At 33.0% G+C, this 15,449-nt stretch overlaps 1 protein-coding gene across 10 annotated transcripts in view; it reads left to right on the forward strand.

The window, feature by feature from the left end:
- The window catches only part of CEP290 (centrosomal protein 290), an 86,786-nt gene that overhangs the window by 7,268 nt on the left and 64,069 nt on the right, over positions 1-15,449 (forward strand). For 9 of the 10 annotated variants that reach the window (XR_005985234.1, XM_041738405.1, XM_041738403.1 and 6 more), the window contains 10 exons: positions 2,058-2,111; positions 2,849-3,001; positions 3,377-3,559; positions 4,190-4,279; positions 6,671-6,793; positions 7,616-7,739; positions 11,567-11,739; positions 13,009-13,171; positions 14,583-14,683; positions 14,756-14,843. Coding sequence is in view for 9 of the 10 variants with exons in the window: in XM_041738405.1 (XP_041594339.1) it covers positions 2,058-2,111; positions 2,849-3,001; positions 3,377-3,559; positions 4,190-4,279; positions 6,671-6,793; positions 7,616-7,739; positions 11,567-11,739; positions 13,009-13,171; positions 14,583-14,683; positions 14,756-14,843 (1,252 nt within the window). In the remaining variant the exon portion in view is untranslated. Of the gene's footprint in view, positions 1-2,057; positions 2,112-2,848; positions 3,002-3,376; positions 3,560-4,189; positions 4,280-6,670; positions 6,794-7,615; positions 7,740-11,566; positions 11,740-13,008; positions 13,172-14,582; positions 14,684-14,755; positions 14,844-15,449 lie in introns of those variants that run through there. The other variant, XM_041738410.1, reaches the window with a different exon arrangement.

Below are 15,449 nucleotides of genomic sequence, written 5' to 3' on the forward strand. Positions count from 1 at the left end.
ATATGAGAATATCGTGATCAGATCTATACTTTTGATGTTTATTCAGCTTTATAGAGAGTGGATTGAAGAGGACTAAGAATAGTAAGACATCTGTGCTAATTCAGGCAGGTGCTGATGATGGACTAATTAAAATCATGACTGAAGAGATTAAGGGATATAGACAGGTTTAGAGATGTAAGTGTAATTGGATGTGTTGAATGGTTGTCAGGAGAGAGAGGAATGGAGAGTTTTCTGGGTTGAGCCACCGAATAATAAGGTAGTGTTATTCACTAAGTAGAGACATAAGAGAAATTTATAAGGTGTGTAATTACTACTCCAGTTTTCACTTTTGTTCATGTTAAGTTTGAGATTCCAGTGGGCATATTCAGAAAGAGTAACTGGTTTTGGAATTCATAAAAAGCACTGGGTAGAGGATGAAGGTTTGTAAGTTAGCAACATAGCTATGAAGCCATAGAAATGAATCTAAGGGAGATCTCTGAGAAATGCCTAACGAAACAGGAAGAGGTGCTTTGAGGAACAGCATAAGACAAAAATCAAGAATGTGATGTTTGAAAAATTAAGGGAAAAGAGCATTAGTAGTACTAAATGCTTCAGTGTTAAGTCTTTAAAAAACATTTTTTTTAAATTTATTTATGATAGTCACAGAGAGAGAGAGAGAGAGAGAGAGAGAGGCAGAGACATAGGCAGAGGGAGAAGCAGGCTCCATGCAGGGAGCCCGACGTGGGATTCGATCCCGGATCTCCAGGATCGTGCCCTGGGCCAAAGGCAGGCGCTAAACCGCTGCACCACCCAGGGATCCCTCTAAACTTTTTATTTTGAAAACTATCATACCTTCCTAAATATTATAGGAAAAACAATAAGCATTCATATACTCTTCATACAGATTCACCAATTGTCAAAATTTTGCCACTTTTACTTTATCTCTCCATCAATATCTTTGTACTCACATAGTTCTCTCTCTTTGCTGAGCCATTTGAGAATTAACTGCTGCATATATCATGATACTTCATGAACACTAAAATATTTCAGCATGTGTCTCTGAAAAAGAGGAGTATTCTCCGATGTAACCATTATATAATTACCATATGTAGGAAATTTAATATTTTTCAGTACTGTTACCTAATAGCTAGTCTCTAATTGTATTTTTTTCCTTTGGCTTAATAATGCCCTTCATAGCCCTTCCACCCAAATCCAAGGTTCCATCAAGGGTCACATACTGCATTTGGTTATTTACTATAGACTTTTAAATATATTCTAATTCCAAACCACTGATCTTTTACATTCTGCTTGAATGAGAGAGAAAAGCAGAAAAGTGAAAAGACATAAGAGGTTTGGACAATGGATGAAAAAAATCTGTGATAATAGTTAATAAAATTTGTCTGTTTTGGGAAATAAAAGAATCACAAATGAAATCATTTATGTGAGAAGAAAATACTCCATAATTTTTTTTGTTATTTCATGCACTGAGTATTGTGCTAAGGGACTTTATATACATCATAGTTAATTTTTACATCAATATATGAGATGGGAAAATTGGATTTAAAAGATAGTAAATGGCTTGTTTGTACTCCACCAGAAATCAGTGGACAAAGAATATAAACCTGGGCTAGTCAGATTTCAGATTGCTTCTTTTTAACCATTATGTTGTGCTGCCTTATATTTCTAAGTAATTTAAATGCTCACCAGAACAAAAAATAGGCTAGCCCTGACATAGAACTGCAAAATGCTAAAGATCTTGGACAGAAAATTGCTGATTATTAGGTTTGGGCGAGGAGTGGAATAGTTTGTTTGTTGCTTTGTTTCTGTATCCTTTGGTTAGTTAGTTTTTTTTTTTTTTTTTAATCATTTAAACTCAGCCTGTTTTGTTTTTCCTAATCTTTAGATTTCACAAATTTTGGTTTATTATTCATATCTGTGATCAACATGAAGTCCTTAGTAGTTAATCATTCTCTACTTAATTAGAATTTAAAATTTAAATTGATTAGTTGAAAACCTGGATTTATATTGAATTACTGCTAAACCTTATTTATTTATTTTTTTTTATTTTGCTATTTTAGTTGGCTCTTCGAAATGAGGAAGCAGAAAATGAAAACAGCAAATTAAGAAGAGAGGTTGGTAAAAAGAAAATTTAGTAGTTGTAGTAGTTCAATAAATTACTTGTTAAAAACATTTTCATAAATTTATACTCTAAGCAGGACTGTAATCTTCTAAGTAACTGATGCTTTCAACTTGGCTTATTTTTATATGAATTTGTCTCAGGGAAATAGAAAATAAATTGAAAGTTGAGGCTACTGAGTACTATGTTCATCTCTTACTGTATAGGGGTAAATTTTGCTTTGTTTTATAAGCTATTCTTTGTTAGTTTGCTAATTGCTGAATAACTGCATTTCTGTCTTTTCTTATTTTACCCAGTATTCTTTTAAATGTTTTGTTTCTCATGAAATCTTATAAGTTCTGTATTATTTGGTTCTTCTGAGCCAAATAATGTTTGTACATTGTTTATCCTTACAGGAGTTCTTATCTTTTTAACATAACCACAATATTCCTTATTTTGGTTGCTAATTAATATTCTTTCTTTGATTATCCAAAATAATATCTCCTCCTAAAATTTCTTTGTTGTTTTAATTTCTAATTCCTAATTTTAATTATATGTTGCCTTTCTTATTTCTAATTTTCTTTTTCCTATTCTTTTCTGGAGAACAAACGTCTAAAGAAAAAGGTGAGACTTTAAGGGTGGTGAGACCTTGGGATTTTAAAGATATGTTTTGAGATCAACTATTTAGAGGATGAAGTTTAGTTTCTCTGCATAGTTTCTTAATATAGAATATTGTATTTGGTCTGCCTTCAGAATGAGCAGCTTCGGCAGGATATTATTGACTATCAGAAACAAATAGATTCCCAAAAAGAAACACTTTTATCAAGAAGAGGAGAAGACAGTGACTACCGATCACAATTGTCTAAAAAAAACTATGAACTTGTCCAATATCTGGATGAAATTCAGGTAAAATAGAAGTCAATTCAAGGAAATGATTCTTATAAATCTTTATTATAATATAAATCTAGTATTTGGTCCTACACTTAAATTCTGTAATAGAAATCTGCAACTATGCATTTGGAAACATGAAATAAATTTCATCTTTAAAGTTACAAATCTTGCATATTCACTCATTTTATATGTCTATCTTGGGCATTAAGAAGAACCAAGCTTTTTAGATGCAATCTGCTTGATATTTAATTTGGTTTAATTGGATCAAACGCTACTACAGATCTATAAAGGATTCTCTATTTTCCAACAGACACTTAAGATTCTGTTTAATTTTAATTTCGTTTAAATTTCAGTTTCTTAAGTGAACCATAGTGTCTTTAACTTTATCAGACTTTAACAGAAGCTAATGAAAAAATTGAAGTTCAGAATCAAGAAATGAGAAAAAATCTAGAAGAGTCTGTACAGGAGATGGAAAAGATGACTGATGAGTATAACAGGATGAAAGCAATCGTACATCAGACAGATAATGTCATGGACCAATTAAAAAAAGAAAATGATCATTACCGGCTCCAAGTAAGTATAACTGTTTGATTAACTCATTTGTGCAGACTTCATATTATATCATATTATTTATGTGAAACTAAAAAGTACTTTAACTTTCTAGGATATGAATTTTTGTCTTATGCTGTACTATATCCTCTTACTGTAATGTGTTGCCATGCTGGTATGTTTGTCCACATGTGTTTCTTTAATCCCCTTATACATACCTCATATGTGTCATGAACGAATGTGTAGACAGGGTCCTGGAAAACTGATAAACATGGGGATTTTCTACTAAAGATTCCCAGAAGTCCTGTGAACCTGAAGTTAAATCTTATACCGTAAATGCATCATAAATATCAGAAAACCAATATATTGCTTATTTTTTACATGATATTACCCTGGTGTTAGAATAATGCTCAAAAATATAATTCTGTATTAATGACAAATAATTATACATCTGTAGTGATACAGAAACTATTAAATATCACGTCTAACTGTAGAACTGCTCCAATAATGGATATGCATTGGTAATGTGTATGTATATACATGTATGAGTATATATGGTGTGTATGTGTAATGTATGTGTAAATATGCATATATAACAAGTAAGTGTATATTGCACTATTTTGCAACAATTATTGAAATAATTGTTGCTTTTAGGTGCAGGAGCTTACAGATCTTCTGAAAGCAAAAAATGAAGAAGATGATCCAGTCATGGCTGCTGTCAATGCAAAAGTAGAAGAATGGAAGGTGGCCTTTTTTTTTTTTTTTTAGTTGATATAATGGGTTTTTCATCTGTATTTTTTATTTCAACTTCTTAGTCTTAGTTTTCTTTAAAGGCTTTATGGTAGTTAATGACATTTTTATTAGGCAATTTTTAAAGTGCATTGTATGTCCTACTTAGAAAAGCACTAAGTATTCTCCTATAGTCCTCTAGCTTATTTGTAATATAAGTCTAAAACATAACTTACTTGTCATCTAAAATAGATAATTCTAAGTAAAATTTAAATTTTTTCACATAACTTATAGGTGCCTTGTATAATGTATATATAGTTCCTGGTTTAATTTTAGTTTTTCTAATTCTCCTTCCTTCAGACCAATCAAACTGTTGGTTTTTAGTGGGAATGGGAGTAAGGAAAGGGACCTTTCAGAATCATCTGAGTTTTTCAAAATACACCTTTCTTTCTCCTCCCTACTCTCCAACCCCAACCAAATCCTCTGACCTTACCATGTCAGAAGCTAGGATTATAACGACTGTATATTTTGAGAAAAGTAGGAAGTGATTCTGAATAAACCTAATTTTAAAAGCTATCACTTCTATAGTCATTGTTTCTAAACAGAGGTCACATAAGTCTTGTTGGCTATTTGGATTTGGTTATCTGGAAAGTTCAGATAATCTGTATTTTAAACAAAAGCAGTAGCAGTGGCAATGATACCCTGTGGAGTCAATCGGGTCAGTAAACTTTCTGTAAAAAGTCCAGAGAGTAAATATTTTAGAACATATTATCTCTGGTGTAACCAAACTCTGCTATTATAACATGAAAGGCAGCCATAAACAATACACAAATGAATGAGCAGGGCTGTTTTACAATAAGACTTTACAAAAACAGGCAGCAGGCCAAATTTGATCCTTGATTGAGTTTACCAACCCCTGGGGGAAAAAAAAGTTTTACATCATTTAATTTAGGGGGGAAAGATGGTAGTATATGTTTTCTTCTGCATTTTGTTTTCACTTAATATCTTTTAGGAATTATTTATGTCAGTATATATACTACTGCTTTGTTCTTTTTAATGGCTTTGTAATTTTTCTTTGTAGATATGTTATTTATTTAATTGGTAGCCTAGCCTGTTGAATGATATTTAGCAGTTTCTGATATTTGGTATTAGAAGCAATGTTATAATGAATATTTCATGTATTTGTTGTTTTGCAAATACATAGATTAAATTGCTAAGAGTTGTCATATATATCCAAATCATCCCTCCAGTTTGACACTTGTCTTTTGGCATTATGGTACTTTTTGTTATGAAGTATTTCTTTTTGTATCATGTAGTTTATTTTTTGGTGTCTTTTGAACTCTGTATCATAATTAGAGAGAATTCTGAGTATAAAATTGTTTTCTCTATTTTCTTCTAGTACCTCCTAGTTTCATCTTTTACATTTAAGTCTTTTAAGCATATGTAATTAATTTTGGCATGGAGAGTGAAGTATGGATGCAACAGACATACTCTGTTCTCCGAACATTATTTATTGAACACTTTATCTTCCTACTGAAATACAATTTCATTTTTGTTACATACGACACTCTTGTTGAATTTGAATTTATTTTTGAACTCTCTCCTTTATATTGATCTAGTTTTTAACCATGTGTCCTTGTTTTAGTTATTATATTTAAATATATGAAAAAGCTATTCAGTTTTTAGATACATGTGGACATGTTTTTTGTATGAATTTTAGAAATAGTTCTTAAAAATCTTATTGGATATGTGATAAATTTATAAATTAATTTTACAAGTTGATTTTGGTATTTGATTCTTCTAGCAGAGAACACAAGACACCTTCATCCAGTGGGATTTTAAGGTTTTCTCCATAAAAACTAATTGTACAAAACTTCCTTGTAGTTGCATGAGAGTATTTACAATTCTTATTTAAGAATGGGTTTTGAGGGATCCCTGGGTGGCGCAGCGGTTTGGCGCCTGCCTTTGGCCCAGGGCGCAATCCTGGAGACCCGGGATCGAATCCCACATCAGGCTCCCAGTGCATGGAGCCTGCTTCTCCCTCAGCCTGTGTCTCTGCCTCTCTCTCTCTCTCTCTCTCTGTGTGACTCTCATAAATAAATAAAAAAAAAAAAAAAAAAAGAATGGGTTTTGAAAGCTTGAGAGTGTTTAAAGATTGAATTTCTAAAACAGCAAAAATTATAATGTATATTTTTGAATCATTTCTTATTTGACCTTAAGGTTGTACACCCAAAAGCAACAATGATTATGCAAATAGTTGCTGATACTTACTCGCTTCAAAGTGAATTTTATTTCCTGTGTTTTCTTGAAATCTGCTAATGCTACATATTAGAGTACTTACCATAAGTGAAAAATGATTTATTAATTTTCCTCTTATGTAACAGATCCTATGTTGTTTATATCTAGTTAATTTTGTCTTCTAAAGATGATGAAATTATTGAATATCAGCAAATGTTGCATAACCTGAGGGAGAAATTGAAAAATGCCCAGCTTGATGCTGATAAAAGTAATGTTATGGCTCTACAACAGGTAAAACCTTCTCAAAATTTGGTTTATTAAAGTAGGCAATGTGTCTTACCTAGTGGCTTGCACTGTTGGGTAGATGAGAAAGTCCTTTGAAATCCAGTCCCAAGAAACAATTAGAATTAAGTTTAGAGTTAGGAATAGAGTTATTTTGTATATTTTCCTATGTAGATGCAGATAATAGATATATTGTTTTGATTGGGAATTATTTAATAAGAAACTTAAAAACTTTTAGAAACTTAAAAATATCTTAATATTCTATTAATGCTTATTATGTTATATGTTGGTGCTGAAATATCCTATATAATGTGAAAAAAGCTAAAAGTTTGGTAATAATTTGACTATTACCTTAAATTTCATTTTTAGTACAAATGTATTTGTGTAGAAGTTATACTTTCATCATCTGTGCCCTATAGTCATAGTTCAAAAGAAAGAGGCAAATTTGGGAAGTATCTGGAGGATAAGAACAATTGCAAGGGACAATATTTTGAAGGAAGTGTTACATGGCGATAGATGGAAATGGGTGGATCATGAGGAATGGTAGCATGAAAAGAGTCAGAAGAAGCTGCCAATATCAGTGTTCTGGAATTCTCTTTGCCAGGATGTTAGCAGTTCTCTTTTTAAATATTAGAGTGACATCAGTGTACCAAACGTTGTGTGGTGCAGTTGAGGGAGACAAAGTAGTAAAAGACATTGTTTTGACCCATAGAAAATATATTCTATAATCTTGTTGAAAAAAACACAAGACCTACTTTTTTTCCCTCACTTTTAAAATGCATGTTAACATCCATGAATAAATCATATGTAATATTCTAAAATATTTTATAGGGCATACAAGAACGAGATAGTCAAATTAAGATGCTCACTGAGCAAGTAGAACAATATACAAAAGAAATGGAAAAAAATACTTTCATTATCGAAGATTTGAAAAATGAGCTTCATAGAAACAAAGGTAATTAATTCAATGTTTAATAAGTACTTAAATTTATTCTATGTACCATTCAATTTTACAAGGATTTTGTTTTTCTTAAATTATGTCAATAGATATATTATTGATTTTTCTTTTTGAATTTTATATTTTTAAAAATGACTTTACGTGTGTTAACTAGTATAGTAACTACATAAATTACTAGTGTTTAAATTTGTAAGTGATAAGAGATATTTTCTGTAAGTTTTCCCCAATAAAAATTACATTAACTTTTATGACCAGATTAGTTAGGTGAAAGAAATGAAAAATGGTGATATAATTGATTGTAGTTATTTATCCCATTTTTTATAATTAAAAAGAATAGAAGAGAATAAAATTTTTATCAGTGTAGTAGCATTGCAGGTAGTTTCCAGAAGTCATTTGACTCATCAGCATTTGAATGAACATTACCAAATTTAGTATCTCATCTTATTCTCCCTACCCTGGGACATACTGCCTTGCCTAATACATCTGAACAGAAGCCCTTAAAACATCAGTGGTCTTATATTTCCATAGCAGTACATACTGGACATAATGGACACATTAATGCAAACCATTCATAATAAATTCATGACATATTTAACATAATTGCTGAAGATAAAAAAGACACAAAGGTAACTAGCTAGTGAGTTAATGGTGGTGGTGGTGATTGTAATTTAGATAGTGAGGCAAAAGCCTCTTTGAGGAGATACTTGAATACTTTTAGGAAGTGAGGTGGTAAGCCATGCAGATGTCCCCAGACAATGGGAATAAGTGTAAAGGCACGAAGTAGTAGTGTACCGAGTGTGTTGAAGAACAACAAAGAAGTCTTTGTGGTTGAAACAGTGGGCAGGTGGGGCAGTAGTACGTGATGAGATCAGAGAGGTGACCAGGGGCCATATCATGAAGAGACTTAATGGTTCACTGTAAGACTTTGGCTTTTATTTTATGTGAGAAGTACCAAAGAAAGTTTCTAAGGACAGGAGTGATATAATTTGACTTAAGCTATGTCTGCAGTAGACAACAGGAGGTAAGAACAGAAGCAGGCAAACCTGTTATGAGACTGTTGAAATACTCTGGAGAGGTGCTAGTAGCTGAGAGCATGGCAGTAGCATAGAGTTGTTAGATATAGTCAGTTCAGGATGTATTTTGAAGGTGCAAGAAATAGAATTTGCTGACAGATCAGAGGTAGGATATGCGGGAGTTATCAAGACTTTTTTCTGAACATTGGGGGAGGACTGTGTTTCCAGCAAGTTTAGAAATGATCGGATACTTAGTTAAACAGGACATGTTAAATTTGAGATGTTTATTAGACATCTGAATGAAAGAATTAAATAGACGCTTGTATATATAGAAATCTGAGATTTAGGACAACAGTCTAGGCTAAAGATATAAATTTGGGAACCATATGACAGTTGAAATCATGAAGCTGACTGAGATCATCAAAGGAACAAATGGTAAGAAGAAAATACAAAATTGAGCCTAGGGATTCTTTTACTTTAGAGGCTGGGGAGATGAAAAGGAGCAACCAAAGGAGGCTAGACGGGAGAAAAATCAGGAATGTGTAGAGTCCTGAAAACCACATGAGGAATGTCATCAAGGAAGAGAATAAGCAGCCATGTTCAGAACTGCAATGCTGCTAATATATCAAGATGAGTATTGATTGATAATTGACCAGTGGATTTAGCAGTGGCCAGTCTTGGTTTCAGAGAAAAGGGATACAGTTGATATAGAACACCATGGAGACTCTTTCGAGGACTGTTTGTGTGAAGGGAAGGCAAAAAATGGAGTAGTACCTTGAAGGGAAAGAGTCATGAGGAAAGTGTTTTTTTGTCTTTAAAATGGAACAAATAATCGTGCTTTTAGGTTAAAGGAAAGATCCATTAAAGAGGAAAATTAATACATTGATGAAGCAGGAGAGAGAGAGAGAGAGAGAGAGAATGAACTTCTGGAACAATATCCTTGAAAAGGCAGGGGGCTGGAATCTAGCATTCCAGTGGGGTAGTTGGCCTTAGGAGCACAAAGAATTTGTCCATAATAACAGGGAAAGAAGTGGAGCATGTAGGAACAGCTGCAGTGACTGTGGAGATGACCTGATGGTGGGAGCAGGTAAAGCTTCTGTACTGATTGCTCCTTTTTTCTCAGTACAGGAAGCAAGGTTCTCAGCTGAAAGTTAGAATAGGGGAGGAGGGGTTAACGTTTGAGTAGAAAGGAGAAAAGAGAAGGTATGAAATGATCATCTAGAGGAATAAACAGACCAGGGAAATGGAATATGATTGCTGAGCCAATAGCAAGGCCCACTTGTTACACTTATTTTTATATACTTATTTCTATACTTATTTCTGTATTTACAATTGTACTTTGACAGTAGGTTAAACTGCTTTTAAAAGCATGCCTGACAGCATGGGTTTTGCATATTCCAGCCACCATGAGAAAAAGTGGCAGTTGATATCTGCTATCAAATAAGAAAGAGGCCTTGTCTAATGACATTTCAGTCCATAGGCATATGATCCATGAAGTCCACAGAAGGTGTGTGTCCTAGAATATACTCTATATTTGTAAATATGACACTGATGGTGGTTTCTTTTCATTGGTTAGAATTAGGTTTAGCTGTCAGAAGCTAGAGATCTGGAAAATGGTGGCAAAATCAAGATAGAAGTTTATTTTTTTCACTTGTGTGATGGTGTAGAATTAGGCAACCCAGGATGTTGCCCTCCACTGTCTTGTCCAAAATGGAGCATTACCCTCATATCCACATCCCAAACATCAAGGTAGAGGAGGTGGAGCTAGAGGCAAATGGCATATGCTGGAGGATAGGCAGGTAAATATATTGTGGAGAGCCACATTGAAGAAATGATAGTAGACACTCTCACATTCTCCATCTAGGCTTTTCACTCCAGAGAATGAGGCCCATTTCTTATAAACGTGCGTGCTGTCCCACACTAGTCCAATGCCTACACGTAAGTGTATGCTCTATAAATCAATAGAACACTTAGGGTAGGTTAGAATGATTTGCGTCGATAAAAGGAATATTGTTTTTTGGTCTAGCACCAGCTTGTAAAATATAAGTAGAGATTTTTTTTTTAGCTATTAAGTTTAGCTGCAAGTGACAGAAAAAATCAAATATAGCAGTGGTTTAAACAGGATAGAAATGCATTTTTCCATGATATAAACAAAGTTGAGGCAACTGGTTTGGGGTTGGTATGATACCTGCACGAATAATCGTGTATCAGACATCGTGTAATTTGCTGCCCTGCCTATCTCAACATGTAGTATCCATGTTGTGTTCTTAGTGCTTGAGTTCCAGACGTAATATCCATATTCCAGCTAGTAGGAAGGAGAAAAGAGAAAAAATTCACTCCTCTCCCTTAAAAACATTTCCTGAAATACACACATGGCTTGTTCTTATATTCCATTAGCCCCATGACCACACTTCACCGCGGGGGTACAAGTGGAAATTTAGCCTTTATTTCAAATGGCCACGTGTCCACAACTAAAATTGTGTTGTTCTATTACAGTTCAACAAAGGTTGAACATTAGGAACAGATAGCTAGTACTTTTTGTCACAATGATCCTTCTTTATCAAGCAGTGTTTTGCAATCTTTTATAATCCATAACCCTTCAGCTAAGGTTTTCTGTTAACTTTTTAAGCTTGTCCTATCAATAAAATGAAAACAAATTTTATTTTTCAAATATAAAATTATAATATTAAAGGGACTTTTTTAGTGATGAACCACTTTTCTTGCTTCCTGTATTGGAATCAGGGATTTAAAGGAATGAGTAATCAATTCAATTAATTCATGGGTTTTGTTTGTTTGTTTTTTACCCTGTAGGTGCTTCAACTCTTTCCCAACAGACTCATTATATGAAAATTCAGTCTAAGGTTCAAATGTTAGAAGAGAAAACTAAAGAGGCTGAGAGAACAGCTGAACTGGCTGAGGCTGATGCTAGGGAAAAGGATAAAGAACTAGTTGAGACTCTAAAGCGATTAAAAGATTATGAATCGGTATGTATTTTTATCATGTCAATCAGGGAGTTTAGATTATTCTTGCCACTCCCAGACTGTTCTGTGCTATTTACTTTGTACTTTCAAAGACATTCCAGAAGTATTTTATGATAAAGGTTATCTTAGTTGGTTTATACTACACTATTCAGACTTTTGAGCAGCATTTACTTTTCAGCAGAATTGTTTTCTAACCATTTGATCAAAACATTTTGCTCAGATAATCAGCTTTGGTGAGACAGCAAGTTTAATTTCTTTGTAATCTGTGTCATTGTGCCACCATACGCATGTGACACCACTCGTTTATTTGCTAAAAGTTATTTCAGGGACAGTTTTGCTGCCTACTGTGCCAACACACAGTACTTACTTTGTACTTTTTGTATTTTTTTTTTTTTTTTTTTTTTTTACTTTTTGTATTTTTTTTTTAATTTTTTTTTTTTTTTTAATTTATTTATGATAGTCACAGAGAGAGAGAGAGAGAGAGGCAGAGACACAGGCAGAGGAAGAAGCAGGCTCCATGCACCGGGAGCCCGACGTGGGATTCGATCCCGGGTCTCCAGGATCGCGCCCTGGGCCAAAGGCAGGCGCCAAACCGCTGCGCCACCCAGGGATCCCTTCTTTTTGTATTTTTAAATGTGATTGCCACCAAGTCAAGCCACTAATGGCTTACTAATGGTGTCACTGATTCACTCTTATTATTCCTTTCCTATATTTTGTTAAATGTTTTTTGTTTTTTTGAAAGGGATGGATAAGGAGCTCCCTAGAGACAGTATGAACATCTGATTTGTCTTCATAACCCCTGAATCATCTAGCATGGTCTTATAATAGTCAATATTCACTACCTTTATTTTATTTATTTATTTTTCAAGAGAGGGAGAGCCTGAGTAGGATGATGGAAGGGAGAGGGAGAAAGAGAATCTTAAGCAGGCTCCATGCCCAGTGCCCAGCATAGAACTGGCTGCAGGCTCGATCTCACAGTCCTCAGATCAGTAATGAGCTGAATGCTTAACCCACTGACCCACCTAGTCTCCCCTTGTTAGGTATTTTATATGTCATTCTCTAAGTCACTTTGTCGGTAGAACGCTATACTAGAAAGTTTCAGCTGTTCCATTTTCCATTGTTATTACTGGATTTGTTTTTTAAAAGCACAGTTTAATGACATAAATCTTACATATAACTATACTTTCCCTCAGACTTAGTAAGAAAATCATGAATTTCATAATTTTTTCAAATCAACCACATTATACATAAATTAGATTGGATATTTTTCAGGGAGTATATGGTTTAGAAGATGCTGTTATTGAAATAAAGAATTGTAAAAACCAAATTAAAATAAGAGATCGAGAGATTGAAATATTGACAAAGGAAATCAATAAACTTGAGTTGAAGATCAATGATTTCCTTGATGAAAATGAAGCACTGAGGGAGCGTGTGGGTAAGTCATTTTTTAAGATCCATAGTTTTATCAGTCTTAGCTGTCAAGCCATGTTTTGTTTATTTTTAAATAGTTGAGTGCTTCCCCCTCTTCCCCCCCCCCAAATAAACCCTTCTAAACCAGTGTGATTGATGTGGGATGAGGGATTTAATGGGGTTGGGATGGTGACTGGGCCAGCTTAAAGCACTGCTTATTCAGTCTGGCATCTCTTCAAGTAATAATTCCTTATTTAAAAGCTGAAAGTCTACTGAACTAATACTATATATTAGAAGTTAACTCCCCTTTCTTTTTCTCAACAAAGGTAGGGTCTATATGACCCATGATAGTTTGCAAAGTGCTTTTTGTTCAGATGAATTCATGAGGACATTTATAAGTGCTGGTTAATTTATGCTGCTTAAATTTAACTTTGAGTATTTTAAGATTACTGTTGATTCTAAGAAGTAATTACTGTATATACCTTGTGAGTTTATGTAATAGTTTCAATAAATAGTTCATTTAATGAGTATTACTCATTTGAATGTAAAATTATGACTATAAATTGCTACTTTGAAGTGAAAAGAAAAATCTAAATATTGATTTCATTATACTTGATGAATACTAGTTAATGCTTTCTTAGAGTTAAAATGATCATCTGTGAAAATTGTTCTCTAGAGGAAGAAAAAAATACATATTTTATAAAGATGATTTATTTATGAAAATGTACTAGATAGGACCCAGATCAGCCAGTACCCCAAGTTAGCCTTCTAATCAACTTGACCTACCAGATCACAGATGACTTCAAACTGGAAGTTGCTAAAGATGACTAAGCCAATTAAATAGCTATCACCAACACAAGATTTTCTGTATTTTAAAGTCTGCAAATCTTGTTTTATACTTTCTTGAGACAATCTTCATATATACTTCATAATAGGAAGTTAGCAGATAGTGGGCATTAGACTAGTGTAGTAATATAATTGATATTGATATTAATTATGACTACGTGCCAGGTATTGGACTAGGTACATTATGTGGGTTAATTTTCTTACACTCTTGACAACAAGCCAAGAAAAATAAATGAAGTCTTATTCTGACACTTAGTTAATAATTGCAAGTGGAAATTGAGTGCAAGTCTGTTTTATTCCACAGCTTCTGTGTTGATTAATACATTCTCATATTTTGACAATGATCTGAAATGGAGAAAAAGACAGATCCTGATATATTTTGTCAGGATTTCCATTAATGTGATAAAATGTTGACTTATAAGGTTATAGTTCAAATATTTGGAAATTCTTGCATGAAAAGTGCCCTGTTCTTCAATGATACTGACTAAATAAATTCAGCCATTTGCTTGATGATAACCAATTGCTATATGAAATTTTTGTAGTTCATTTGAATGTTGATAAGGTTTTAATTATATCCCTTAATATTTTAGGTCTTGAACCGAAGACAATGATTGATTTAACTGAATTTAGAAATAGCAAAAGCTTAAAACAGCAGCAGTACAGAGCTGAAAACCAGATTCTTTTGAAAGAGGCAAGTGTGATAGTTAAGTAATTAATTTTCTGGTTGAACTAAAAAGAAAGACTAATAATTTGTATTTTATAGATTGAAAGTCTAGAGGAAGAACGACTTGATCTGAAAAAAAAAATTCGCCAAATGGCTCAAGAAAGAGGAAAAAGAGCTGCAACTTCAGGTATATGCATCTATTCCAAATCTTTAAAAGAGTCATTGGAAAATGAATTATCTGGAGCTGAAATTTTCTGTATATTATATATATCATCGTGGTTCTGCTGCCAAGTTTAATAAATGAAATAATGACCTGATGAAGGGTATTTAAGTATCATTGGTGTCTGTCCTAAGTCTAAAACAGGTAAAAACAGAAAAAACACAATAAAATAATTGAACAAAATTTCAGAATCATCGGCTTTTGAAAACTTTACAGTATAGTTTATTAATTTCCACACAATCCCAAGATATTTTGATCAATAAGGATAAAACTTAGTAATTTCTGTTATTAATATTTTTCCTTTCCTTAAGAGCTGTGCTTTGAAAACTTTCTTTGTACATTATTCTTAAGTGAAAGTAATATTTTATTGAATAAAAATTTTTTGTTTATCTTATTTGATATCAAGAGAATAGTTGGTAAAGTTTTATTTTTTATTTTTTATTTTTTTTATTTTATTTATTTATTTATTTATTTATTTTTTTATTTTGGTAAAGTTTTATAATAGTAATTGCAGTACATTTTTCTAAGAAGACTGTAGAGAAGGAATTATTTTCTAACTTCACCCAAGTCTAC

Source organism: Vulpes lagopus, chromosome 23, assembly GCF_018345385.1.
Source record: "Vulpes lagopus strain Blue_001 chromosome 23, ASM1834538v1, whole genome shotgun sequence".
Classification (NCBI taxonomy): Eukaryota; Metazoa; Chordata; class Mammalia; order Carnivora; family Canidae; genus Vulpes; species Vulpes lagopus.